This window comes from Polypterus senegalus, chromosome 7 (genome assembly GCF_016835505.1).
Source record: "Polypterus senegalus isolate Bchr_013 chromosome 7, ASM1683550v1, whole genome shotgun sequence".
Lineage (NCBI taxonomy): Eukaryota > Metazoa > Chordata > Cladistia > Polypteriformes > Polypteridae > Polypterus > Polypterus senegalus.
This window is the reverse complement of record NC_053160.1, coordinates 41,910,645-41,937,425: the sequence shown is the minus strand read 5'-3', so window position 1 is coordinate 41,937,425 and position 26,781 is coordinate 41,910,645. Positions and strand designations below refer to the sequence as shown.

At 36.9% G+C, this 26,781-nt stretch overlaps 1 protein-coding gene across 3 annotated transcripts in view; it reads right to left on the bottom strand.

The window, feature by feature from the left end:
• The window catches only part of rasgef1ba (RasGEF domain family, member 1Ba), a 33,969-nt gene extending 19,126 nt beyond the window's left edge, over positions 1-14,843 (bottom strand). Inside the window, exons 1-4 of one of the 3 annotated variants that reach the window (XM_039758528.1) lie at positions 14,639-14,843; positions 5,679-5,861; positions 5,062-5,184; positions 3,993-4,130 (exon numbers count right to left, since the gene is read on the bottom strand). In XM_039758528.1, coding sequence (XP_039614462.1) covers positions 3,993-4,130; positions 5,062-5,184; positions 5,679-5,855 — 438 coding nt within the window. In that variant the 5' untranslated portion in view covers positions 5,856-5,861; positions 14,639-14,843. Of the gene's footprint in view, positions 1-3,992; positions 4,131-5,061; positions 5,185-5,678; positions 5,862-9,536; positions 9,608-13,667; positions 13,693-14,638 lie in introns of those variants that run through there. The other 2 variants (XM_039758529.1, XM_039758530.1) reach the window with 2 other exon arrangements.
• Positions 14,844-26,781: the final 11,938 nt, after the last annotated feature.

The window sequence follows — 26,781 nt, the reverse complement described above, 5'->3', positions numbered from 1 at the left end:
ACAGAGTTTGCATGCTATTTTTGTGTTGGTTAAAGTTTTCTTAGGGACCCTTCCAAATCCCACTAGAATACATTTAAGATTAATTAATTTCTTTAAATTGGTGGGTGGGTATAAGTGTACCCCTGTAATGGACTGGCCTCCCAACCAGGGTTAGGCTCATGTTCAGCACATGGACCAGCAGGCATAAATACTGTATGAACACATATTTATTTGTAAGCATTTCACATTGATTACTATGTAACCAAATAGCTGTGTAAAATGCACTGAATTAGCTTTGCTTTAAGCACACAGTAAATAATGCATGCTGTTTATGGTTTGAAGAGGATTTAAAAACATTTTCTGCAGATAACTGGTTTAACAGTTGACATTTACAGCTTGAGCAGAGTGGAACATAATAACAGCTCTATTTATTCCTGCTAAATTAATTAGAGATTCGTCCCTCACACTGGGCTTTGAAAAAACAAAAGAATGACTCACTGAGTGACCTTTGTTGAAAAGCAGCCCTGATTTTATCTGTGTCCTCCCTCATTTTGCATGCAGTTAGGATGCCTCATGACCCAGCCTTGCAGGTCCTCAGCATTATATAAGCTGACAGAGATCATTTTTGACAGTAAGGTAGCATACATCAGCATAAAAAGAAAAAAAACAGAATGCCTGTTTGCCTTGGCTCTGAAACAGACCTCAGACTTCTCTAATATGTTTGCCATTTTTATAATTACAGCTTCTGAAGAGCAAGGGTTTGGAAGGGGCTGTTTGGAATGTGCTCTGTGCAAAACAGACATTTAAGTCTATTTTGGGATTCACAGGGCCTACTTGTGTGGTGCAACAAATCGTTATCGGAAAGAACATTATGGGGACAGGGGCAGAATTGTCTTCAGTTGGCTGTTTGTTTCAAATGTGTCTCGTTCTGAATTCAGAATTAAAATACTGTCTAGTTCTATTTACTTCTGTGTAGTGTTCTAGCACAGCATCACAAAGTTTCTAAATATTTACAACTATGATATGGTAACAGTAAAGTGCAAAAAATTGCAAAACTGCACATTCAACCCAACCAAGTGACTTTACTAAAATGGAATAAAAACTAAAAGTGTAGTAGCCTCTAATTCTGAAAGTATTTTTGTAATTCTTGCCTTTTTAAAGTTTATTAAACTACAGCCTGTGCTTCTTAAGAGATTTCCTTATGGGCAGTGAAATGCTTTCCTAAGTAAAATGTGTCTAATAAATAATATAAACTGCTATTTTACTACTGCCTAGTAAGCTAAACAACATGCAAAGAGGCGCAAAGCTTATAATTGAGCTATAAATAAAATACAGTGCAATTAGAAAATTCTACTCCAGTATGATTAAAGCTTGGCTTGAAAACAAAAGGCCTTTATTTTTGGTGAAAGAAAAATCACACATGCAATAAAGGACATTGGCATTGTTTTCAAAGAGCACAAAAGAGCATTATAATATTCATGAGTTGCTTGAGACAAGTATTGTACAGTCATGATAATTACTATGAGACATGATTTGGTTTATCTTGACATGGTACAAAGATCTCAAAAATAACTTGAGCAGTACAAGCACTATCCCTCTTATTTAGTCAAGTCAATATAATACATGTATTCATTTAGCATAAAGGTTTGATAAAACAGAGTAGTGATAGTTAAAATAAACATTACATGATATTTGAATCACTTACTATAGAGAATGTATAATGAAGAATAAGAATAATACCCCTTTCAGGTCCTCCAACTTGGGCTATACCTCAAAAAGCAGCAAGTTGGGTAGAATCTCTGTGTCTGGGAAATGAGGCAGATCTGTCTTACCTTTGACAAAGGCAGGTTGAAACCACTATAACAGCAGTAGGAATCCTAAATATTCTATCTGTGAGTTAACAGCATTTTTAATCAATGACACTCTACATGTTATACGCTGTTTTTGAATGTGTTAATATTTTTAAAAGCAGTACATTATATGGATGTGCATGTTATAAGAATAAATTGAGTTAAATACAAATACTTATATGGTTACATTTATTTTTCACAAATAGCAATGCTGTAATAAACACTAATCTTACAGTCATATAGAGCTTTACTAAAATAAGCAATAATTGAAATGACTCATGAAAGTGAAAGGCCATAAAATAACGAGACTGCAGTTAGGATCACATGCCTGTTTGAACCCACACCATGAAGTGAGTCACCACCAACTCTGATTGACCTTTTCCTAGCCCATGATTGCATTTTCACACTGTACAGAGCTAGAGACTGGGTTTTTGGTAGTTGGATTAAAGTCTGTTTGGCAGGCTACTGAAATCTGCCTTAGCTGTTCTTACTGTAACCAAAGCAAAAATATAAGAATTAAAGGCAAAAAGAGGGAATCTGAGATGCACTGAATATTTGGCTAACTGTAGTTTGGCTATTATAAGAGCACTGAAACAATAAAAGTCAAGAGCATACATGGCCAGTACATCACCTGTCATGCGGAATGACAAGAACAAAAAAGAAACCAATGAGATCATGATCACTCACACAGCTGAATTTCAGAAGCACTTCACTTATCCAGTAGTTAAAAAACACACACAAATTAAATAATTCCCTTTAACACTGCATCCAAGAATGAAAACTGCTTTAAAAATGAAACAGAGATGGAATAATTGCACCTCAACAGAAATGATGGATCCCAGACAACCTGCACACTTTCAAAGATAGGCTGACAGGTCATAATCAAGATTTACTTCTAAGACCCTAAAAGACCTCACCCGTAGGCCATACAATATATTACCAAGTCTCTTATTATTGAAAAGAAAGACCTCTAAGATGTCCTAATAGGAACAAATGTAAGTGTGCCATTCATTACTGATCTATAAAGCATGCCTATTCCTTGTCATTGTTTTATCAACAACCCAATCACTACCATCACACTCACTCAAATGAACTCCAAAGCTTGACAGAATCACATGCTGGTGAATATGAACTTGTTGAGTATATTAAAAGGGATACTGAAGACAGTACAGTCAGTTTCTAAGTTTATCTTTGTATTATTCATGTTTCCTCTGCACTTAACATACTATAAATAGAAAAGATAGGAACTGCTGACATTGATGCAGGGAAAATACTACTCACCACAGCCATATGAACTTTCTCAGCCTAAATGACATTATGTAATCTAAAGTCATGTGCAACTTTATTCCTAAATTTATTCTTTATATGTTTCAAAACACATTAGAAAATATAAACACCTAAATGAGAAAAGCAGTAATACCTCTTAAATAAGGGTTAGTTTGGAGGAGGCTTGTGTCAAACAAAATTTGTGTATTTCAAACTTTCAGCTATCCTTATGTTATTTAAATTCACTTGCAAAGGTGACTTTTTTGTTATGTGTTTACTATTCAATCAGTCTATAACTGTATAATGCAAAAGGCAATTTAGTTCAGTTCATTTACAACCCACTTAATCTGTTTGTATGGGTTATGGGTACCTATAAATCATCCCTGGAAGGATTACCAATCCACACTAACACAAATTTACACTCACTCATGTGGGGCCAGGTTAGCACTGGGGGGACACTGGATTATGGGAAGAAATATCCACACACACAGAAAGAACATGCAAAATTCAAACAGATTATAATCTAGACTCCTGAAGGTGTGAAATATATGCTACCCAAGAGTAAATTTGTTTCAGGAAACAATTAACAGCACTTACTTCCTTGAATTTATTTAGCACAATTCCAGTGGATGAATGTGGTGAAAATACCATTACTCAGGTGAAACAAGTTATTTAGAATTAGCTTTTTAAACAGCAACATATACAGTGTTTCAAATTATCTTCATTTTATATCACTTATGCAGAATGTAAGGTTGGTTCCCACTTGTGTTCTGGTGTCCTGGGATTAATACCAATTCCCTATGACCGATAACTAGAGATGTGGCTTGGAAAGCAAATGAAAGGATTTGTACTGGTATAGTGCAGTCTGTAAAATATCAGAATTGTAAGGCATCTTACTTCTTCCACACTGGACAATCTGTGCATTAGCTCCTTCAGACTTCTCATCATTCTCTCATCTCTGAAATCATAGGGAAAAGTTTCGGTCCACTCTGTCAGCAACTGCAGAATTTTTGGGGCAATCTTTCTAATTCTGTTCTGTGGATTGAAGAAGAAAACAGTTAAAGAAGTCAGATGATTGCTTATTTTATTTATTAGTATGTAACATTTGGATGCTCTCTACAAGTGGTATTCTAGACATGACCTGCTGAAAGAACACTCTAGACATACTTGGAGGTATTATATCTGTCAGGAAGTCAAGAACCAGGGAATTACCCTGATGTATCAGGTGATTGTTGTTTAAAAGACAGTGGCCTGACCTGGCATGTCTGATGTGGTACCTTGCCAACACAATCTTCACCAGGACAAGTGGATAGAGAATGAGGGAGTGACTTAGTGAGTCAGTAAATCAGTAAATTTACAATAAAATACACTATTGCTTAAGGATGTAAACAGTTCAGTATCAAGGCTGACAGCCAGTCATCCTGGGAAGCCTTATTTAAGCAAGAACTCCAATTACCATTTTCATGTTCTTGCTGTGTTTCCTTTGAGGAAATAAACTAGTCTTTACTGTCAGATCAGTTGTTGAAACCAAATCACCCTAGTTTGAGTCAGTGGCCAGTATCACATTTGTGTGTTTGTGTGTGTGTGTCCTATGTTTCCTAAGGCTAGTCAACTGTTGCTGCCAAATCGGATTCTGGGTCCCCCTGACAATGAACTGGACAATTTGATTAAGCATCAACACAACATTTTCAAACATGCTTGTGTGGGGCCACAGTTTATTCTGGCAGTAGTGAATATAAGATAGAAAACAGCTTTGGACAAAACCACAGGTCTGTCACAGGGACCACTCACGCACACACACACAGTCATACACAGCCACGTTAGAGTCACCAGTTACCCTAAGTTAGAAAAGTGGTTTTAAACAATAAAAATATACTGAAGATACATTTTCAGAAGAAGTTTATTTTCCCAGTTCTTTAAACCAATTTAATAATAATTCAGTGAAAGAGCACTTTTTAAGCCTTACCTTATCAGCCCCTGGTTCACTTAACCGCTGCTGTTCAATACATAAATGGCAGACTTTAGCCATCAGTTCATATGGATGAATGAAAAGTCGTGAGCTCAGCAAGAATGTGAATATATATGTTCTCTGGGGAGGAAAAAATAAAGAAGGTATTTTACTCAACTTGAATCATGTTTAAATTTCAGACCTGTGTACTCAATTTTAATATAATATGGTAAGCCTGAAAATAGATTTTGAATTTACTTTGGACATCTACTTTAAGAACAGAGGTCTTTCTTCTCTTTTTCAAAGGAAATATTTTCAGCTGACCACAGTATATGCCTCTACATCCTTTAATGTTCAATTTATCACACAGTGCTTTTTTTTGAAGTTGCTTTAAATATTCTTTTGATCTACAGCACACTGCCAATACTTGGAGGGCTGAAAAACCAACAAAATCAAATATGCCATGGATGTAAGGGCATTTACACAAATCCAGTATCCAAAGCACCATTCAAAATATGTTATGTAAGTTGCTCTTTTTAGCTGCCTTATCATCAAATGTCATGCTGCCCTACTACTACTGAAATCTGCTTGAATTGATACTCTGGTATTTTTTTTTTGTAAAACAGCAGACTTACATCAGGATAATAATCAACATTAGGAACTAAATGCTGAATGAGAGCTTCCAACGATCCTGAGACAAGATTGTTATCGTTGTAGAAAAGGCCTCCACAGTTGTCATCCTTGGTCTGGAATAAGTTCCGATTGTACCCACTGGTGTTGAACATAGCTGAAAAAGTTGGTGTTTGTGGCATACTTTCCTATAAAAAACATGAAAAAGATAACAGTTAAAGCCATTAATCAAAAAGAAAATCACATAGATAGATAGATAGACAGACAGACAGACAGACAGACAGACAGACAGACAGACAGACAGACAGACAGACAGATAGATAGATAGATAGATAGATAGATAGATAGATAGATAGATAGATAGATAGATAGATAGATAGATAGATAGATAGATAGATAGATAGATAGATAGATAGATAGATAGACATTAACCACAGGCAGGCAATGATCTCCCTTTGCACCATTTACATTGGACAAACCTGCTCTCGGTACTTAATTTGTACTCTGCTATGTGCCAAAGGCAGGATGGCAATCAGAAATAATTAGGGTCAGTGTATGCTTAACTGGGCAAGCTGCCATTTTAAATGGAGTGCAGAGGATTACACAACAGTCAGCACTGTGAGGGAAAAAAGCAAAAAAGGCATTTGAGAAAGTAGAAGAGTGGTTACAAGTGCATGTGTGGAGACTATAAGATCTGGGGGTAAAATGCATGATGAGAGAATGAAGTAAAGATTACTACATTTTTTTATTGCATGTGCAATCAGCTACTCTGTTACCATTCGCTCACTAGCTGTACTTGGAGTGCATTGGCAGTGGTATCTATACTATGCTAAAGTGGTTAAGCCTTATATGATATCAGTAAAAGTTTAGAAAATACAGTACTGATATTTAAACATTTCTACCTCCAAGTAGCTACTATTTCTATTGTTCATGATTTTCTTCTCATCATAAATGTGATTAACAAAGTAAAGAAATGTGAAAAGCAGTTCATTTAATTCATGGAAGCTCATTCTTTTACACTATTAAAATGAAAAATAAGGAAATTGCCCCAATAAAATATTCTCCAAAGAAAAGAGACAGAGAAACTTAGATATCTCAAACATTCTGTATTTTTTCCAATTCTTATAAAGCCTACACATGTAATTCTTTACCAAGTTGTAATTAAAATTACTCTTGATACACCAGGCCAATATTTCTTCAAACCATTACCTATGTATGTATAATACAAAAACACAATATGTATATTTTAACAAAACTACAGTAAACAGCTTAGTCTACTAACAAGGGTACAGAACATCCTTTAAGGGGGTGGTGTCCCCACAATAACTCATCCATTAAGCATACAGTAGGTAAAACCAACAAACTCATTTGATCAGATTGAGTATACACAAACATTTCTACATCAATAAAGAAGTACAACCTCTTGCATTCAAAGAAGGTAGCTAATATCTTCCAAAAGCTAACTAAACAGTTTTATTTTTATAAAAAGTAAAAAATGTACATATTTTATGACTGTCCATTACTGAAAATTCTCTGGTCTGTTAAAAGCTCACTTACATTAAGCACTTGAGGCTGAAGGAAGCTTACCTTCATCGTTGTGCTAGCTAAGGCTCCAAAACAAAGGCCTGTTTTAAGAAAGTAGTCAGGCCTTTAAAAGATCAACAAGGTATTTTAATGAAACAACTGCAACAGCAGAATGCAGTTACAGCTCTGGTTTACAGTAATGAGACTAAAAAAACAATCCATTGTTCAAATGTGGTTCTTACTCGGGCTTTGGTAAATATGTTGCCAAACAGGAATCCACAGCTCACATTTCAGTTAACTATAGTAACTCACAAGGCAAGTTCATAATTACACAAATTATAATCAGCACAACCTGGACAATCTGGAGGTGTTTGTATAGCATTCAGCATTATTTCCAGCTGATCTAGGCCAGCACCGGCTGCCATAGTTTCCCAGTAGGCACCACTGCACGCTACATGAATTATGTGAGGCTTGCTACTTTACTCTCTCTGTTCAGACCCAAGACGCTAAGCAAGATATAAAATTTGAAGAGAAGCAAAGAAAAAGCTAATTATAAATTTGTATTAAAATGATATTGTGCAGACTGTAATTTTGTAATGAGTAGCAATTATCTTGTTAGATCCTCCACCTCCAAGCAATGCATCAGTGCACAGGGGAGAATGGCTTGTTGAGCAACCACAATGTTAATTAATTTGTTTTCATTTCTGAAGTCAGCACGGGAGACATTGAAAGGCAAGGCATGTTTACAACAGTAATTGTTGAAAAACAGCAAGCTTAATTATATTTTGTTTGTGCAATGCCCTATACTATATAAAAATACATATAAATAAATAAAACACACAAAAAAAGATGAGCCCCAAGAAAACAAAGGTCTTGTGAAGGTATGAAGAAATACCATTTGAGGGGAAAAAAACAATTGAGAGCTGGACCACAAGAATGCAAAACCACCTCATCACTCATTATCACTAAATGGCACTACTGTGACTGCCTTTTCATCTTGAATATTTACATTTGATTAACAGTCTATGTGATCATTAAATGCGGAATCTGTGCCACAAACAATGGACACAGAAACTTTGACAAGCTTAGATGTTTACATTGCAAATCATTTTATGTTTTAATGATTTCAAACTGGGCCAATTCAAATATTAACCATCTGCAAAGTAATTTATTAGCATTGGCTCATTGAAATGCACATATTATACAGAATACTGTACAAGTAAACAGCATAGTAACTTATTCATAACAATATATGAATAGTAAAATACTGACATATTGAATGTTTGACATTTTTTCTATCAAAAGTATATAGACAATTACCATTATGAAAAGGAAAACATAAAAATAAGGGTGGCCACATGAACAGGTTTTGGAGCTGACCCATGTTCTATATATCAACAGCTTATTCCTCCTCTTTCCTCACTGTTTCTAAAAGTAACCTTTGAATGGCTTGCTACAGATTGCAGCCTCCTAATAAGCCACCTGATTTCACTGAGGGTCAGCAGCAGCGTGCCAGCACAGTATTTACCATTATCAGCAGCTTGAACAGTGGGTTTTCACATGGGATTTTGGTGTGTGGTTTATTAAGTGATTACACAGATTCCGAGGGATAGGGTGCAAAGCAGAGGACCGAAGCTTCTGGCAACACCTTCACACAATAGCTGTATTCAGTGCTGAACACTGGGCACGAGCTTTTAAACAATGGCAGACACCAATGTTAGTCTTTGGCTGGAGGCATAAGAGATGTACAGACGCACAGAAGAGTTACAGCCATGCAGACCACATTAATCTGTCTTTTCACCATGTCATGAGAAATTTGCATCAAAATGAGGGATTGCTTGGTGCATGAGAAGCCACAGCATCAGCCTCTCCTGCATCTGTTCCACCATGTGTTAGGCTGCTGTCCCACCGTGGCACATCAACCTCATATAATATAATAACCACGCTCTAACCAAAAACATTGTGATTGCAAACAAACAACAAGATAATCCTGGCAGGTGCAGCAAATATATCAGAGATTTATTTGCATTTGTAAAATATTGTAGTAAAATCCTGCCCACACACCTGGTGGTATAGAGGAGTTTAAGACACTGATATTTAAATCAAACAGCAGAGGACAATGTGACAGTCATTAAAAAATATTTCTGGAACTGTGATAATAATAATAATAATAATAATAATAATAATAATAATCAGCAACAGACCTAATGCATCAGATTAACACTGTTGCTTATCTGTATGGGTTCAGCTTCCCCCATGTTTTTTGTGTATAATTTCTAATTTACCCTATATCCATGTCTACAGTTACTTGATTTTCCTCCCACACAAAAGACACTCACTAGCTTGACAAGTAACTCTGACTTGTCCAAGTATGAGCGAATATCAGTATGAATGTGGAATCTGGAGAATCTGACATGGTTGATTCCTGTCTTGCCTCCAAAGCTGTTGACTCCCTTCAGCCCTGCAATGAAAAGATGAGTTCAAAAACGGATTAAGTGTTGGATATCCAGAATCACTGAGAATGACATAGGGACTACTTCTGGATGGGACATCAGTCCATTTCTCATGCACACAACCACACTCTCTTGTGCAAAGGCCCAGTTTAGAGTTACCAAATACAACATAACATGTGTGTTTTTGCAAAGGTGTAGACAATCCAAATACCAAACACAAACCATATAAACATGTGTAGAACTGCAAACATTATAGACACAGTGCTAGGCTGGTAATTGAAGCCAAGACTCTGGACCTTTGCAATAGCACTGCTGATGAGGTACAATGATGCTACCCTAATAATAATAAAATTGTGAACAAATACAAGAAACAAAGAAGTTCATAAAGATGTCCACATATGCTCTCTGAAGAAATGATACCACCAAATTTGGTTCCTGTCTTGAACATGATGCTGCTGTAATAGGCCCTGGCCACTACAATTCTATAGTAAGCAGGTCTGAAAATGGACAGCTTGATATTTTACTGATATCTTGTTTCTCATGTAATTGAATACCTCAAAAACATTTAAAATAAATGAGTTTTATGATGAAAAGCATTAAACTAAGAAATATTGTGAAGCTCAATAATAGACAACATTGCAAAAAGAAAAAAAGAACAAATATTTCTACTTTATGTGAGGTAATTTTTAGATAATTGAATATTTACAGAATTAAACACATATTCAGCCACTAACTGATGACATATCATAATGAAATTTCATGTTCACTTAACTTGAAGGAATTTTTTTTTAATTTATCATTAACACATCAAGTCCAATGTAATGTTATCAAGTTACAGACAGATGCCATATTTGTTTTTTTAATAATGTGTAAAGTTGTCCTGACTCTTTTTTTTTATTATTCACAAGGAAGGGAAAACTATTGCAGAATAGTGGAAACTGACTGTGTGATGGCAATGAATGGCTAAAAGATAAATACAAATTAGGTGGGAAAGAATGGATGACTGGGATTCCATTATATAAATAGAGCTGTTTAAAATAGTAACCAAATTTAAAACAACTAAATCATTATCACTGTATATTGTCATACCGAAAACCAAAACACTCAAATGACTGAGGCCTCCTGGTCACTCAAGCATAACCATGCAAGGGGACAAATTCACTTTTCAAAACACAAGTGTTTTCACTTGCTGAGGTATTCCTAAAGTTTTTTTTTTCCTTAGAGTGGCTTTCTTTATGCAGACACTTACTGAAAATGTATTATGACATGACTATTTAATGCACATCCACCACAGCATGGGTGTGAAAGGACATGCTGTACCAGTGTCTTGATAATGATAAAAGCCTTCAGACACTACTTTTTGGCTCCATCTGAATGTTAGGATCTGGGATAGAGCCAATGTTTGGAAGTGCAAACAGACTTGTGCATTTAGCACAATGTAGCCACCCCCAACCACACACAAACTCTCTTCCCCCAACTTCTTTTTCAGTCCCTTTTCTTCACATTTTCAAGACAGCTGCACAAGCAAGTAGTCCAGCAGCAGCATAAAACAAAGCAGCAGCTGAAGGTTATTGGAGAAATCTGAAACTATTTGTTCTAGGTCACAGTTGGCCAATTTGAATAACATATCACGTCCATAGCGCGCCAGGCTTGTGTCAGCAGTCACTTTTATCAGCTACTGCTATTAGATTATGTTACCCCTTTTAGTTCCAGATAATTAGGATGATGCTGCTTCATGTGTGAAAAGCTGGTACAAGTTTTAGCAGTAAGATGCCTAACGTTTGTTGGATCTTGATGCAGGATGTTATTGCACCATAGCATTTAATAGAATTTAAATCCGCACAAATAAATAACAAGCTATCACAGTACAACTAAACCAAGGCAGAAGTAAAGGAATTTTAAACACTCAGGCTGCTCTTTCAAACTTGGGAGTACTAGGCAATTCAAAATAAATACCTTAATATTTGCCATGTTCAAAAATTTTTAACATTAAATTTTATATTAATTTAGCAGATAATTTTGTGCAAACTTCCAACTCTTACGCTGACAAAGACAATGTTCGTTGCAATTATACAAATGATAAGAAGAACACAAAAATTTAAGAAACACTAGCAGAGAGCAATTTGTGGAGCCACTATGTCATTTTCAGTTATACTGCTATTGGCTAACTTATATTTTTATGTTAGCTGTTAAGAGACATTCTGGATACAACACTAACTAACCTGTTAAAGACAGTCTTATCTGCATACTGATGCTTTAGATCACTTGTCTGAACCTAAATTACAAAATAAGGTGTAGACACTGAATGCTTAATGAGGTGTCAACTATACAATATGAAAAAAGCTGCAGACAGAAAAGACAATAGGAACAGGAGACAGGAAATTATTCCCTTCACTTACTATGGGTCTAGTCGGGACACTCCTGTAATGTCTCAAGTCGTCCACAGATTTGCATTTGCAAGCTAGAAACAGCAATCTGTGGCATTCATTTACAAATCTTTTGGGAGCATGGTCAGAAGGGGTACAGTTAAATGTTGGCAATATTTTACCATTAGCAATTTGCAATAAGGAACGCTTATATAAAACAGAAAAAGACTGCCTTAATCTATACAGCAAAATAAAATCCTTCTTTGTTAGAAAATTTTAAATGCTGGTTTCCCGTTTCAATGAGAATAATATTCAACTCCACCCTCAGTATTCAGTGATATGCTAATGAAAGTGGCAGACAGTTGAGGAATGAGCCCGCCAAGTAGGTTAAAGTCAGGACTGCAGGAAAAATCTGACCCCCGGGTAAACTGGCTGCGCTATAAAAAGTGCAAACTGAGAAAAGCACAATAAAAAGCGAAATGTATATCTTTACCAACCACAGTTTCTCTGATAGTCCGTGCATTTAATCTAGCTTTCTACGTTCTACTAGTATGACGGGCAAATTCTGAGAGCTGGTGTGGAGGAAAATTGACACAATTGCTTTTTTCCATCCATCCATTTTCTAACCCGTTTTTGCACGAGAGAGAGAGATCTTACAAAAGATTTCCTCAGCGCGCCAAAAGAACTGAGTACAATGTAGCCTGCCATTACATTGTAACGCCTCCTGGGGTCTCCTAGACAGCGCGAAAAGGAGTGCATTCAAAAGCCAGCAATCCAACCCCCAACGACATTTTTAAGGAATGTCACATAATATTAACTTTTTAAACCGTACAAGCCTTTTGAACATGATGTTAAAAACTAAAAAGCGGCAAAATGAAACTCGTTCATCAATGCCACCGACCCAGTTTTTCCACAAAATAGTTACATTGTTATGAAGGTGTGTTCCTAGGTGTTTTCGATTTTGTCATACCTTAAATAAGATCTGCCAGTTTTCTGAACACGCTTTGCTAAGTCTTTTGTCCACTTTCGCTGCTTTTTATAATACGCACATTGCACAACGACTGAACAGCAGCATCGTAGCCCATCATACATCCTTGATTTGCTTCGCTCGTTCCAAAACTCTTTTCAAGTAAATGTAATATATAAAACCAGAAAAAATAAAATAAAAAATAAACACAAGTTGCATATTTCAACATCGCGTACTATTTTCATTTTTGTTCATCTAACAAGCGTGAAATGAAGCATCACTCAAGTGAATTCCTGTCGGTAGCACATAATAAGTGCTGCGTAAGATTATTCCTTCGAATAAGTTATTTATTTAACCAGTTAATCTGTTGTTCATTTTGATTGTCCAGACGCCGAAAATAAAAGGAAGTACTTAGACCGACCCATATATTTAATAGAATAATCGATTTGTGTATTTATTCTATATAAATTATATTGGTAAAGACAAATGGTGCGTTAAATATAATATACTTAAAAAGAATAGGTGAAAAATTATTGCAAAGCTTAAGACTCAAAGAAAAGCTAAAACACAGCATGATCGCTATAAAGATTTGATGATGTGTAGATTAACAACCGAAACGCTCTACTTTATATATATGTCTGAACTCACTTTTACTTTTCGGCCTATTGAAAAGCTCTCACTTACTTTTTGTTTTTCTCAACAGTAGCCACGCCGCTTCAGCTCCAGTCTAGGTCTGTACGCCATTCATTTGAATATTACTCCCAATCACAACAAGCGACGTTATTATGTAATATGCATGTTTACGGCTAGGGGCGTCTGACAGCTTTTAACAAGAGTGCCAGCTATGGTATTTTGAACTACGTAAGTCCAAACAAAAAAAGTGAAATACATGAAATTAACTGCAAGGGTAAAAATATTACAACATTTGCATGGCAAGTATACATTAAATAGTATTTAAACACTGAACATCATTCGGTATACACTATAGTCGGGAGACTAAAACAGCAATATAAAATAATTTGATTAATTCCTCTATTTATTTCCTTTCCTTTAACACAACAAATATAAACAAACAAAAATAGAAAAAAAACTCACGTAAATAATACTTAAATACTGTGCAATCTCAAAACGAAAACATGCTAAGGTGTTACACTTCTAATACGTATACAACAGCATCCTTTTAAAAACAGTGGAGATCACGAATTGTGTTTTCCGAGGGAAGTACCAAAAATCCCACACTCAATTTAAAGTGCAGACTTTTGCAGGAAGAATTTCCCTTCTATTATACAGGGAAATACAAATTACCGAGAATACTTCGTTACACTTCCTTACAAATATAGATGTCTTACAAATAAACTTTACAAGAATAAAATGATTCATGATAGCCTGGGTCTTTTCTCCCAGAAAGAAGTAAAAGAAAGCGCTTCACTTGCGATGCAGCAAACTGAATGATGCATCCGATCGCTGCTCTAAAAAAATAAATATCGACTTATTACGGAATCGGAATCGCTAAAACTCGTTTTACCACCAAAACGCCCAAGTATTTATCATTGAACAAAAGTGTTTAAGCGATTTTTAACCAGCTTTAACAGCCAAACCTCTAGCAAAGCCAGACACGCAATGCGACTATACATCATATTCCACTTCTTACTTACCAAAAATTTAAATTCCAAATGAGTCAGTCGTCTTCGTTCCAAAAACTCCAAAATCTGAATAAATATTTTAAATAAATCACAAGAAGTTTATATATTCCAGTACTCCTTGATTGTGTATCCAGTATTGATGTCGCTAATACGCGCAGCAGAGAGACGCGTGTCGCCGTATCCCTGATGCACTGGCTGCTCTCGCACTACTGAAGCGCGCTACCTCGTATGTTTGTTTATGTGCCGAATCGCAACGCCCACTGGCAGCCTGCATGCAAATAGCCTCCCCGCCCCCTCCAGGCAAAGTCAGCTGCGCGTTCCCAAGAGCTCAGTGTTTCTCTTAATAGTAGAGCCAGCAGACTGCGCTGCTGATAGAACACAGGGAAACGGACTCTGCTTGTTTTGATCTCTTCTGTTATCTTACTGTATGGGACCCCAGCTCCTTTTGAGAGGAAGGGTGGTCCTGCGTTTAAGATGAACCGAAACAAATAAAAGGTGGGACAGCTGCTTGGGCTACTTTCGCAGCAGCCGAGAACAGTGTGTGGAGCAGGTGGCTGAAATCTGTAAGAAGTTAGGCGCAGTATTTTCGCAAATAAAGAACGCTAGTTAATGATATATATGATATATATCATATGCGCCATCACCCAAAACTCGGATCACGCAAAACTGGGATTTCATTGTTGCTGTGTACAAAAAAAAAAAAAACTTTACGAACAAAATTACTAGGGTTAAATAATTGTTTACATTAAATGGCAGTCATCTGTACTAAGTCATAATAATATTGCATTTACTAATAAATGTGTGACGATGTTGAAGTACTAACAAAATTTGTCCATAGTGCCATCTTTCATCCCACACCTGTGCAGTGGCGTTTTTTGTTTCAAAAATCTGTTGGGCGCATATCAGAATGTTCTTGTATTTGTGCAGATACTCTTTTGTTACATTTACATTACAAACATCACTGCTCAATTCCGATTGTTTGCTAAACTCGGATTTGCCTGTCTCGACGGTTCATACTCATAAAAACTTTAACGTGAACGCATCGTTACACCAAAACGGCATGCATGCGCACATTGATTCATTTGTGCACGAGTTATTTGGTTATCAACTACAGAAATTTGTGAGAGATGACTCATGCAGGTACCAACGGCAGAACTGGAAAGGCGCAACTGCTCATTTTTTGACCTCTACGCGTTTGCGCTACCCAAGTGGGAAAGTAACCATGGATGCCCTCATCGAAAACTTGCGTTTCAGCAACAAACATAAATTAGTGGTCAATAAGTCTGATGAGCAAATGAGGCGCAAAAATACGTTGTCTAAATATGCCTTTAGCCACGTTAAATAGTACCATTTCTGTTTGAAAGCTGTAGTACTAGGGTGTTGTACCATGTTAGCCATTATGAATGTAGAGAAAAGCAATGCAAAAAGACACCTTTTATTGGCTAACTAAAAAGATTACAATATGCAAGCTTTCGAGGCAACTTAGACCCCTTCTTCAGGCAAGATGTAATTTGAAAACTGCACACAACGACTGAGCGCAAAATACGAACAGTAGCACGAACCTGGCTAACATCTATTAGTCCGTTAGTGTTCGTTTTGGTAATATTAACGTTTACCATTTCAATACTTAGTATGTATTAAGGTGATTCCACTGAAGTAAAATGTTCTTAATAAACAAATTAAACGAAAGTGTTACTGTACTTCCTGGTCGTGGTGTACGTCGCCATTTTATATTTTGAGAGAGTAGGCCCGAGGTTGCGAGTAGGGTTTCCGCGTTGTCGCGTCTTCAGTTTTTTGAGTCAGAGGTTGCAAATTACGAGTTCCAAGTTTTGATCGAATACAGCATAAAAACCGACAAAATTAACATGCTAGTAGCTAGTGTATGCATCGCACTTTGTACCGGAGACCGGCAAACAGTTCGTCAACTGTACATGACTAGGTCGAGATGGCGAAAAAAAGCCAGGTGGCTAGCCTTTGCTGTTTTCGTGGCCATCGTTGGTGGCACTGCTGTACCAAGAGATGTGCGTGCATTAGAAAGGAGCCAGCAATGATGGGACTGTGACTGTTGTCACAGCTGCATCTTTCCACAATTGTTATTTGCTGATACTCGCTGATGACAGCAACACACAGGCCATTAGTTTAGAAAAAAAAAGAAAGAAAGAAATTCCAGTCTGACCATTCTCATTTATGTCGCATGGCCGATCAAGGGCCACATATGAAAGTGAGTTAAATCTGATTTGAATATGTACACTCACATCCAAAAGAATAAAGGTTACTGCAGGGCCAGTTGGTCAGCTCCTCAGCAGGAAACTGGTCTGCTGCACCTGTACAAAGAAAATTTCACATACTAGAAGAAGCAAAATATTTCTACATAAGTAATTACACTGAGCATATGAAAGAAAATTGGAGAAAAATTACCTAAGAATACATAGTTGAGGTTTGTTTTAAACATTGTAACACTGTGTTAAATTGCTGATAGAAGCTTATTATTATTTTGCACAGCATCTGATGGGGCTGTGCCCCAATGGCAAAAATGTCACTGCAGCTGAGTACTGAGTATTATCAGCTCTCACAGTCATGCGTTGATTATTCAGAGTGGGAAAATCGTTAAAAAAGGACTGTAGTTTCAACAATATATGGTGACTGGTGATGAGAAAATCCTCAAGGCTGGCATTTATGAAGAACTCATAATGAGCACTAGTAGTGTCTGATGATGAGTAAAGCACAGAATGTTGTATTTCAGCCAGGTTTTATCCCCTGACTGGGGTTCAAAAATACAATTTTTATGACTTTTTTTATTTTTGATTCCTTTGTTTATGATAGTATGTTAATATTGTTGGTTATTTAGTTTATATGTACCTATGTATCTTCTTTTATGTTCAGTGTGTTTGTGGGTGGTCCCGAAGAACCAGGGCCACCTACTCATCATCACCAAAGGATTGCCCTCAGCCTTTAACACACAGTGCCTTGTGGCTCATTGTGAATGTGATTGTGGTTTGTTGACTTTTCTTGAGTTTATTTTATCCTTTTTGTGAACCTGTGCTGTTCTTTGACTTTCCAGTCTTTGGATCATATTTTGCTACAGGTAATTTTTTTAGATTATAAAAAAAACCTTTTTATTTATTAAAAAATTCTTCCTTGCTGTCTTGAATAGTAGTTGGACTTGATGGCTTAGAGGGCATTTTGAGTCATTGTTCAGGACTTTTTACTGGAGAACTCTTTAGCTGATAACACTGGAAAGACTGAAAGGTAGACATTGTTTAAAAGCTCTGCATGGGGTGACCAACGAGTTGCCTTATGAGTAGTATAATATAAAACTGTCAATCTTAGGTCATGAAGGGCCAAAGCCTATGTCACCAGCAATTGGCACAAGGCAGGAACCAATTCATATACACACCCATAGTGTGCCAATTAAGAATTGTCATTTAACCTGACATGCACATCTTGGAATAAACCTATGTACCCTGAAAACAATCCAGGCAGATACAAGGAAAATGTACAAATGCCACATAGAGATAGACCAGCCACAAAATTCAATCTCAAGATACTGAATCCAAGAAGCAGCATCACTATTTACTACTGAGAGCAACAAAGGAAAGAAGGATGGCACAGAATGAGCATTTGAAAATCAGAAATGGCTGCAGACTTTGAGGTAGGGCACTATGTAATCACTATAAATTTAAACAGTATGTTGTCGGCTAATTTCTCTTTGTCAACTATGAAGCAGAAAATGTCATTTTTCATTCAGTTTTAAGATGACAGATGGGTTTAATAATGATGATGTTATGTATTTCAATATTGTAAGGCATTTCCTTAGTAATTTCAATATGTTTGTTACTTTTGGCAGAAACCTTGCATTGAATTTCAAATCTTAACATTATAATTGTTAATTTAATGCTGGTATTTTTGCTTCATATAATCCCAATGGGATGGAGCTGATGGGGGATTGGTCCCATAGTCAGCTACATGGGGGGATATTAAGATAGCAAGTAATCATTCCTAGATCCCTTGGGGAGCTTGTTCTGGAGAGCAGTCTTGTTCCTTCTGCTGGAGGTTATTTTTGGTTGAAGAAAACCTTGAAGAAAGTGTGAGTACACAGATACTAAAGATTGTGTAGATATAGCAAATGTTTTTGATTCTAAACATGGCATTTTCTGCCCTTGAAGTCAAGAAGTGGTCATGGTAACTGTGACAGGCCCACATCACAGTGCACTATTCTGGGACAATTTGCTCGGAAATGATGAAGGAATCACTTTGTCACACACACATACTAAAATTTTAGAGACACCAATTAACCAAACCCACACATTTTTGAGATTTGGTATGAAACAGGGAAAAATGGAAAACTAATACAAAACGTAGGGAAGAACTACACACAGTCTGGACTAAGATTTAAACAAAGGTAAAGCAGTGCCCTCTTAAATTAATTTTTGAAAAGAATAAAATGATTTTTTTTCCATAAAACAAGTATAATGGCAAGGTGGAAATAAAATTTCTCTGAGCTTCTAAGTACAGAAGATGTGAATGAGGAGTATGTTTTAAAAGTGAAACATTGCAACCTAGACCACTTAAAGCATTGCAGGATGCTAAGAAATTAATTCACACCTTTGTTTTTAGTCATCTAGATTATTGTAATGTGCTCCTAACTGGACTACCGATAAAATAAATAAATTGGTTGCAGTTAGTTCTGAATGCAGCAGCAAAAATCTTAAGCAGAAGAAAAAGTAAAAAAAAAAAAAACTGTAAGGAACTACTTAAGAATATTTATGTTAGGCAGACTGTGGAGGGCTGGTGCCCTGCCGGGGTTTGTTTCCTGCCTTGCGCCCTGTGTTGACTGGGATTGGCTCCAGCAGACCCCTGTGACCCTGTAGTTAGGATATAGCAGGTTGGATAATGGATGGATGGATATTAGGCAGAATACCCAGTTGGGGCTGGGAGGTCTCTTGGCCTTGGAACCCTTGCAGATTTTGTTTTCCTGAATTTTTGTTTTTTGCTGTCCTCCCAGCCCTCTGACCTTATCATTGTACTCATCATTAGAGACTTAAAATTAATTCTATACATAAAGACTCTACTTCTCTTTTAGTTACTTATCTATCTTACTATCTTACTATATTCTTGCATGTTATTTATTCATTATTAGTCTTATTTAATTTAAATTTGCTTTTCTTTGTTTTAACAATTTCTTTGACATCTTTTAAAGCACTTTGAGCTACATCTTGTATATGAAAATGTGGAAAAGAAATAAATATTGTTGTTGTTGATGTTTTGGATGACCCTAGGGGAAGAATTAATAATAAACTCAACAGCTTACTAAAGAGCAAGGTTTCAGCAGTGGTATTGTGACAATAACTGAGATAAACTGGTCTTGAAACACAAAAATAAGGAGGATATCAGCTAGTCATGATGTTAGTGCTCCTGAGATGCTTAAATAGTGTATATGGGAGAAGCTGGAGTAGAACTACTTTTCAAAGTCTTGAACTAGCATGGAGAGAGGTTAAAATCTCCAAGGACTGGAAGGTTGTTTTACTAACTCCATTATTTAAGAAGGAAGGCAATTTTGACTGCAGTAATCACAGAAGTATCCTTGTTTTCTGTGACCCTGGGAAGGTATACTTGGGGATCTTAGTGATGCATGTGAGGCAAAAGGTCAAGTACTAGCATCGAAAAGCCTCAATATGGATTTAGGCTAGGTCACAATATGAAGGACTTATTATTTACTATGAGCCAAATAACTAATAAAAGTTACTGAATTTAGAAAGTCAGTTGATGCGTACTTTTGAGAATGTGAGGTAGAACCACCTGTAGAAAGTATTTTAATAAAAGAGAAGTCAGCAGACATCTTCTAAAATTGTGAAGCTCTGTCAAAAATGTTTGAATTATGTGAGAACAGCAAACTCCGTGTCAGAGGATTTTACCACTAAATGAGCAGTAAGACAGATGGGCATTTTAATCTGTTGTCTTTTCATCATCTTCATGTGAAAACTTAATAGGAGGTGTAAAGATTAGTTTAAGTTTTTTACACTTAAGAACTGGTGTCTGAACTTAGTACTATTTGCAATATTGGTTTGCAATATTGGCTGATGATGTTGTCCTTACTTGTAGACTCAGTAAAGACGCTTCAGGGTGACCTAACTATACTAGTAGAAGGGCTGGTCTGGAGGCCAGTACAAACAAAACAGTGTTGATAAGCAGACAGGCACTCCAGCCTGAAATTCTCATAGGTCAGAACAACCATCCATCCATCCATTGTCCAACCTGCTATATCCTAACACAGGGTTACCGGGGTCTGCTGGAGCCAATCCCAGCCAGCACAGGGCGCAAGGCAGGAACAAACCCCAGGACAGGGCACCAGCCCACCACGGTAGGTCAGAACACTCTGGAGGGCCTTGTACAGATGGTAAACTCAACAGAGATATTAATGCAAAAATATCAGCAATCTACATATATAATTCACTAAGGCAAGACAACCATGGAAAGCACGCCTGGAAGGGGCGTGGATTCACTAAGCCGCCGGCAAGTGAGACACCTATGGCGCACGCAGGAAGGAGCTACGCCCACCAACTCCAAGACCATTGGATACACCGACAACTCAAAGAGCCACACCCACCAACTCGGACGCGACGACACAGAAAAACCGGCGTCATTTATATTCGTCTGGCGTAGAGGTCACATGCAGCTCCGACCCACGTTGACTGTTAATAGAGGCATGTTTCTCGCGGAGGTGAATCGCCATATGCGGCGTGTAAAACTGTTTGTGAGGGGTATCCCATGGGATCCTTAAAACGTTCCTTTACAACTGAGGTTAAAACACAATGAAGTGAGCAGTCTTTAAAAAACGAGTTTTCGGTTACGACACACGACCGTGTGCACTATAGCAAACTGTTTTACACGCTACATACAGCAATTCGCACCAGCGACAAACATGCGTCTTCTTAGATACTCCTGCACTTTGTACACACCCCCCACCCACCGTGGTCGGGTGTCTTGGTGGATTATATATAGAAAGGCAGCCAAAACCACACAGAGCAATGAAAAGTCTACGTGAGTCACAGGTGCATCTGGCATTGGAGGTGGGCACATGAGCAGGCAGTGTGCATACTGAACGAGAAATCAGCAGACTAGCATGACGGAGGGAGCGGAGTTGACATCCTTCTCCTCTCCTCCCGTTCCACCCTGAGCGCCACACGGACGATTGTGTGTTGGTTCATTCCGTGCATTGGTTAAAACCCAATGAAGGAAGCAGTCTTTAATAACCAATAAGCCCTGTGCCTCTGTTTCATTACCGTCTCACCTGCTTCACCAATGCAGGCCCCGCAACAGGCGATCCGGCGGCATTCCCATGACCGCTGGGCAGCCAACCGGGTAACCAAAGTCTTTGGGTTCAGGGGGGAGTATGGTTACAAAGCTGAAACTTAAAGGAATTGACGGAAGGGCACCACCAGGTGTGGAGCCTTTCGCTTAATTTGATTCAACACAGGAAAGATGCTTGAAGAAAAGACAAACAGGGCTAAATACAGTATAGGTGGTATGGTCTTGTCATTAGAATGCCTCAGACAGGTTTCCAGAGCAAGCCTTGAGAGCTAAAGTCAGGAAAGATGCCAAAAGGGTACAGGGTGATGATCTGGGTGGATGCTATGGAGCTGCTTCTCTGAGGAACAGGCCAAAAGCAAGCAAAGACAATAGTGAAAGACAGGACCCATTGATGATGTCTTTGTGTATCCATGGCACCAAGAGGTACAAGCATTTGAGATTAAGTACAGAAGCAGGAGTGTTAACCACTGTGTTTATGCTGATTGAAGTTCATTTTGTTGAAGAAAGTGTCACATGCTCTTTTTTATTGTATGGTTTTCCAGCGTCTTTACAAATGTCTTAAGAAATAATGAAATATCTAGATTACTGAGGGCAAAATGTTACTAAATTTAAGGATATTACATATGTATAAATCTCTATCCAGACAGCATTCATTGAAGAATACTCAAATACATATTTACTTTATAAATAAACACTTAAGTATATTTAAATGTTACTGCAATTTGTGATATTCTTATTATATAGAAAGGGTGGTCAGACTGACACTTATAGGCTAGATTGATTAGCTTGTATAACAACAACAACAAAATTAATGAAAGGTAATACCAAACAGCAGATACAGAAACAGCTATACAACTCTGTGAATCATCAGAAAGGAGCAGTTTAAATGGGGCTGGTTATATGTTACTAAACTACTTATAGTTTATCAGAAGGATTGAAAAACATGTGACAATTGTAAAAATTGAAGTACAAACAATGCCCATAAATATTTTGCCTGGAAAGAGTAGTCAGTGCCTCATACAGTTACACCACTGGTGTCAAGCATACGGGAACCAGCCTGTGACTGGAAAATGACTGTGAACCTTGATTAAAGGCTAATAATTTCACCAGAGATAGGCAATACAACCCTCAGACCAGATTGGTTTTGTGGTCTAGCAGTTTGAAGGCTGTATTAACCTCAGAGCTCACAGTGCCCTGGGAGGATATAGTCTGTGAGGGATATAAGTAGAAACATCTCAGATACACTGATTTGGCCACAGATGCTAAGCTGCATGGAGAGAAAGTGCACATTTTCTAGTTGAAATTGGCTGCAGTGGGTTTTTGGCCACTTCCACAGTCAGACTGCTAAAGGGGTTGGAAGTCTGAGGCTTTCAGAGACAGCTCAGTGAAGCAGGCACTGCTTATGGATGAAGAGGAGTGATGGCAGCTGGGGCACAAAAATATCTATGGGTATCTATGGGTGGTCAGATATGGAGTAGGGGAGTGCACCTGGGATGCCAGGGTGCACAGCTGAGCCATCTGGAGATGTGGTGCACTTAAATTAATAAAACACTTAAGAAATGGGGTTCCCATCTGATGTCCCCTAGGAAGCATCTGATACCTATCAAACCCACCTCAAGACGCTCATGCTTTGTCCCAAGCTAAAATCTTCTTATTTAAGGAACTGAAACATTTAGTTCTATGTGCTTCAATTAATTACCTTCATTTTCAAAATGTTTAGATAGGTATCCAATGAGAAGCTAATAAAAATAAAAAACTACAGAACACTGTAATTCAGAGAGTGGTTTGTTGATAGGTAGAAAATTGACTTAAACAGAAAAAAATGTTATGGGGCAAGGAACTTTTTCTGTATGAGAAAATTTCAAATGTGGGGTTCAACCAGGATTAGCATAAAATATGATACTAATACATTGGTAGAATTTGCAGGTAATGCTGAAAAAAAAACCCATTTAACCATTCAGTAGAATAAGGTGGTTTTAGAAAATAGGAGGATGATGGAATGGATATTATGTATGATATATAATTAATTTGTGTATTCATATTTTACTTATTAGAGTGTTAAGTGTGTTGACAAATATATTTATATGAGAGTCACTATGTTAATTAGATAGATAGATAGATATATAGATAGATAGATAGATAGATAGATAGATAGATAGATAGATAGATAGATAGATAGATGTTGACAGCTCATCAACAACTTAGTAAAACAAAAGAGTAAGCCATTCACTATACAAACATTTCAAAGACATACTTCATGTTTTAACGTGTCTACATGATGACAGCTCCTGTTAAGAGAAGGGTGTAAATGTAGGTCTTAGAGGGTTTTCCTCTCTTTCATTTTGCAGCTTTCAAAAGGCAAAAATGGGCAGACATGCATTTAAATGTGCCCTACTGTCTAAAAAAAAATCCCTAGGTGAATAGTAGTAATTTTCCCTATTTAAAGTCCCCATTACCCTGACATTTGAAAACAGGTTTTTGGATGTTTGTCATACAACTGAAATGTGCAGAGAATGAAAGGGCGCTAAAGTTAGACCTTTTCTTTGAAGTTTTCTGGCCTTTCATTATTGTTGTATGATCATTTTCTTTTTAAATGTATTAAAATGTAGTTAGTGGCATGCTTATTATTTTGGAATAAATGAATGAAAATTAATTCTAGAATGAAAAATTAAAACAATATTAGATACAAAACATTTGGTCATTTACTAGAAGAAAATAATAATTAATCAGAATATGAACATGAATTTCACTGCTATTAAATAAATTGACAACATTAGTGGTTGAAAATGCAGAAGCATAAAATTACATATAAATATAGCAATAGTAAAACATAGAAAATAATATTTAAGTTAGTTTAGCTGCACTAAAACCAATAAAATGATACAGATCTAATTCTGGTTGGCATGGTGCCAGTCAGTTCTGGAAGACTGGATTTGAATCTCAACACAGTCATGGTGTAATTGTACGGTTTGCACATGCTCCCATGTCTGTTTTAATCCAGACTCTTTGGTTCTCTCTCAAGTTACATACTTGTCTAATTAATAACTCTAAATTATCATGGGGTGAGTGAGTGCAGAGTAATGCACCTTTATGTTCTATTATGGCCTGGCATCTCATCAAAGGTTGGTTCATACCTTCTGCCTAGCGTTGCAGGGATTTAAACTATCTTATTATGACCTCATATTAGAATAAGCAGATTTAGAAAATGAATATGTAACTCTATATCATACTCCTGTGTTCTTTTTATACTGAGGAAAGCATTGTTTTATTTACAACATATTATATTTTGTAATATTTATGTGGAAATGTTAGGCAGCATCATGAGTTTTTAAATGTCTTAGCTGATAATCAGCATATCCGAACAAATGAGATGTTACAATGTATAATTATAATATGTAAAGAAACACTCTAAAATTTGTATTACATAAGGGTAAGAGTATAGTTTCCTGATAAAAATAGACAAGGTGTAAACTCTAATTAAACTTAAAGCACTCTTTAAATGTTTCAGTCAAAACATCTACGTTGCCTCCCTTTTTTACTCATTGAAAAATAACTGGTTAGCTGTAAATTACAGTATTTACTATGGTAAACATTCACTACTACATTCAGTTTCCAATCTATTGAGCAGCTCAAAACCTATCATGGAAGCTGTGTAAAGATCCCATCTTTAAAAAGTTATGAAGTATATATCCATCCATCCTTTATCAAAAAACTTAGTCCTGTTCATGTTGGCAGTAAATCAGCTCTTGATGTTGTATCCTGTTCATCAAAAAGCACACTCACTCTTATGGAGCCAAGGTAAAGTCACCTGTTAAACTAACTTGTATATTATTAGGTTGCAGAAAAAAAGATATGTGGGCATAAAGAAAATGTGCACACTCCACACTGACAATGGTAGACTGAAACTCAAACCTAGCAATACTGGATCTCTGAATTTGCCACAGAAACCACTGAGCGACAATAATTCCATTTTGTACTTATATGTACATGGGGTTGATTTCTAGCCCAGGTTAATATCTACATGAAACCTATGCATTTTCTATCTGTCAACAGGAATTCTTTTCTGGGTGTTGCAGCTTATTCTCTAATCTAATGCATGTATACTAAGTTTATGGCCAACTCTAAATTGCTGTTGTAAAAATGATGCTGGGTGTGTAAGTTAATGTGCCATTCAGTCTTCTAACATTTCAACAATGACTGGATTTTGCTATCATGATAGACTTCCAATTTGTTAGAACACCATAATGGAAAAAAGTATCAGAAAATGTATGTTTAGTATATAAGTAAGTGTGTATGTTGACCGCTGTAAGCTAACAGTTCCAGGGGCATAGGTTCAGTAGTCAAGCTCAGTTACTGTTTGTGTGGTTTTACAATTTTCTCCACAGATCTGCCTTGGTTTGATGTAAATATACCAGCTTCCTATTGCACTGTATGGAATAGCATGAGTCCAGACACTAAATAAACATGAAACAATAGGTTACTTAACTAACTACAGTATGTGGTGCCAATGAAAGATATGATGAAGAAAGAGACCTTAAGGACAGAAAACTATACTGGGTTCTTGAGAACTCACCCAAAAACCACCATGGGTGTACAATGTATTGTTAGAAACAATGGCTCCGGTAAATAAATAAACGTCTAAGAGTAACATTCTTTGGGACAGCAATTTAAAAATGATGAACCAGCTACGGTGACATGACATAATATTTAGCATTTTAGTTAAAGTGTTACTAACGGGTGTGCCCAAGAAAGGATTACTAGGGTTCTGCTACATATAATAAATGGCAGACAGGTCAGGAATAGAAGTTTGTGCTTCCCTCTTTAGTGATTTTTATTTTTCATAA